At 41.3% G+C, this 2,714-nt stretch overlaps 1 protein-coding gene across 1 annotated transcript; it reads right to left on the bottom strand.

Annotated features, from left to right (window-relative positions):
• S1PR1 (sphingosine-1-phosphate receptor 1) lies at positions 1 to 2,714 on the bottom strand. The gene has a single exon (XM_026067336.1). The coding sequence runs from the start codon at positions 2,669 to 2,671 to the stop codon at positions 1,532 to 1,534; it is 1,140 nt and encodes a 379-aa protein (XP_025923121.1). The 5' UTR covers positions 2,672 to 2,714; the 3' UTR covers positions 1 to 1,531.

Genomic DNA, 2,714 nt, shown 5'->3' with positions numbered 1-2,714 from the left:
TCTTTAAAAAAATCAGTTTATTAATGTTTAGAAGTCAATAAAGCTATGTGCAAATTGAACAATAAAAGTCAGAAACATTTTAAATACTATTTTTTAAACCAGAAAAAAAATCAGTTTAATTGCACTGGAAATCTTACTACAAAGGCAATATATTTTCTTTACAAAAAAACATTTCTAAGAATTGCCAATAACTGTAAATCAGTCAATTGCTCTCAGCTATCCCAGATATACCACTTCTGTTACAGTAATACTCTAGGTGCATGAAGTCTCCTGCATCTTTTTTAATTATTTACATTGTACACATTCAACCCCATTAGCACAGGTTAGAAAAACAGAGGAATAAAAATGATGCTGTAAAACAAATACACTCAATTAAATGAAAGGTACTTCTTCCATGAACTGATAAAATACAGACATCTTTGCTGAAATTATAAACATTAATAAAATTTGTCAAACCGTGTATTGCAATTTGTTATGGAAGTGCATTTATCTATAATCATTTCACTTAAACTTTCCTTCAATTTTTCTGAAACTCAAGGTATTCCTTTCAGATTGCCTGACTAATCTTTACCTTTGGAAATACTATGGACCTAACACTGAAATTACCCCTCAGTTTTTACTCRTTTTTTACTTAGGCAAAAATCCTACTATTGTCAATAGTATTTTATACTATTAGATTTACTTTCAGTCATCTTAAAGAGAAATGACCTTTAGCTCTACCTTGCATTTGTCATGATAATGCAGTTTATTTACTAACAAGGCAATCAACATATGGGGCCAAATGCTGCTCTGAGCTACTCCATAAAATGTGAAGCAGTCAATGGAATTGTATGGGTGAAAAGTAACTGCAGAGTCTGGCTCATGGTCTTCAAATGTGATGTGGACCGTCAGCAAAATTTCACAGCTATGATCTTGCTAAATAAAACCCCAACAACTTTGGACTCTGCAAATAAAATCTTATTACTTAACTAAAAGCTCTGGAAAGTGATGCAAAATTATGGTTGTACATGGTCTAAATTGTATTTGTGTGATATCTTTTCTTGCTATGTGCTAAACAAACACTTCTGACCAAGTATACCAGAGCCATCACTAAACTCAGTACAGAAGGATCTTTGTGTCAGTGGTTTGCTGCAAGTAAAGAAAAAATAACTTCACATTCTTCTCACAGAAAAAAAAAAAAAGATTCATTCTCCTTTTCTCTCCTCCCCCACTCTCTTTCTCTCACACGCACCAGGCATCGTTTCACCAAGGCATCAGTCTTTCAGAGTTACTAAGGAGATTTCAGGATATGAATGCGCCTGACAATCCTGAGCTGCCTCAGTGCAAAGACAAAACATGCTCCAGGGAAAAAGGTTTTCAAGCCAGAACAGTCTGTCCCATTTCTTGAACTCCAGCCTTGGAAGTGCACCGTTTGCCTCACTAGAACTAATGCTACTTGCTCACTTAGCCCAATGCTGCTGTAGTGAGCAGGAGGCGTCCCGGCTGTCAGATTTCAGAGGGAAGGCTCTGAAATAGGCCCCCGTGGTTACTCCTAAGAAGACGAGGTAACATTGCCTGAAGACATGATGGTTTCAGGACGGTCACCTTCCTCCTTCTGAGGGTGAGAGGAGTTGTCAGATTTACTCCGGCTGAACTCCATCCCTCCAATGATTGGCCTCTTGAATTTGATCCCAGAATCTGCAGGGGGACATTTGCAGCAGCACAGAATCTTGATGAAAGCCCTCCTCATTTCTTTGTTTGTTAAGGTATAGATGATAGGGTTYGTGGCTGAGTTGAGCACGGCCAGTACTAAGAAATACTGTGCTTCAAAGAGGATTGAGCAAGTTTTCACTTTGCACCCCACATCCAGTAAAAGCAGGATGAACAAAGGAGCCCAGCAGGCAATGAAGGCACTCAGGACTATAATCACTGTCTTGAGCAAAGCTAACGACTTTTCTGAGCTCCTGGTAGCTTTGGTAATGTTTTTTCGAAAGGTCAGCCTGCGGCTCCTAGTCCTCACCATGGAATAGATCCTGCAATAGAGGACGACAATAGATAGCAAAAGGCCGGTGAAAACTGTGGTGCAAAAGAGAATATAGTGCTTATGGTAGAGAGGCAGCACTGTGGAGCAGCTGGGCAAGAGGCTGATGCAGTTCCAGCCCATGATTGGGAGTCCCCCTAGTATCGCAGAGATAACCCAGCAAGCACTGATCAGCAAGAAGGAGCGAAAGCTGTTGCTGCCGTTGTGGAGTTTCATCTTCAACATGGTGATATATCTCTCAATGGCAATGGCCAACAAGCTGAACACAGAAGCTGACAAGGCGACAAACATGCTGCCTTCTCTTACAAACCACTGGGTGGGGGTAAGGCTGTAGGTTTTGTGTCCAGAGAACAGGAGGTTGGCAATGTAAGCCACTCCAGCCAGCAAGTCTGAAAGAGCCAAGTTCCCGATGAAATAGTACATGGGTCTGTGAAACTTCTTGGTTTTCCAGATGGTGAGCAAGACAAAAATGTTCTCTAAGATTATAAAGCAGCAAATGATAATAAAAACCACCGAAGTCACTTTTATTCCACTGTCCGCATTCTCATTTAGCTTTCCTGTGTAATTGTAATGCTCTTTGATGATATAGTTGACGTCGGTGTTGGCGAGGTTGCTGGCGACCTTCAGCGGGGCCGTGGTGAGGGAGCTCATGGTGCCCGGCTGAGCGGCGCTTCCCGAGCGGCCGCCAGGGGGG

The sequence above is a fragment of the Apteryx rowi genome, unplaced genomic scaffold (genome assembly GCF_003343035.1).
Source record: "Apteryx rowi isolate R43461 unplaced genomic scaffold, aptRow1 scaffold_258, whole genome shotgun sequence".
Lineage (NCBI taxonomy): Eukaryota > Metazoa > Chordata > Aves > Apterygiformes > Apterygidae > Apteryx > Apteryx rowi.
Note: the sequence above shows the minus strand (reverse complement) of the source record. Positions and strands in the feature narration are given on the sequence as shown.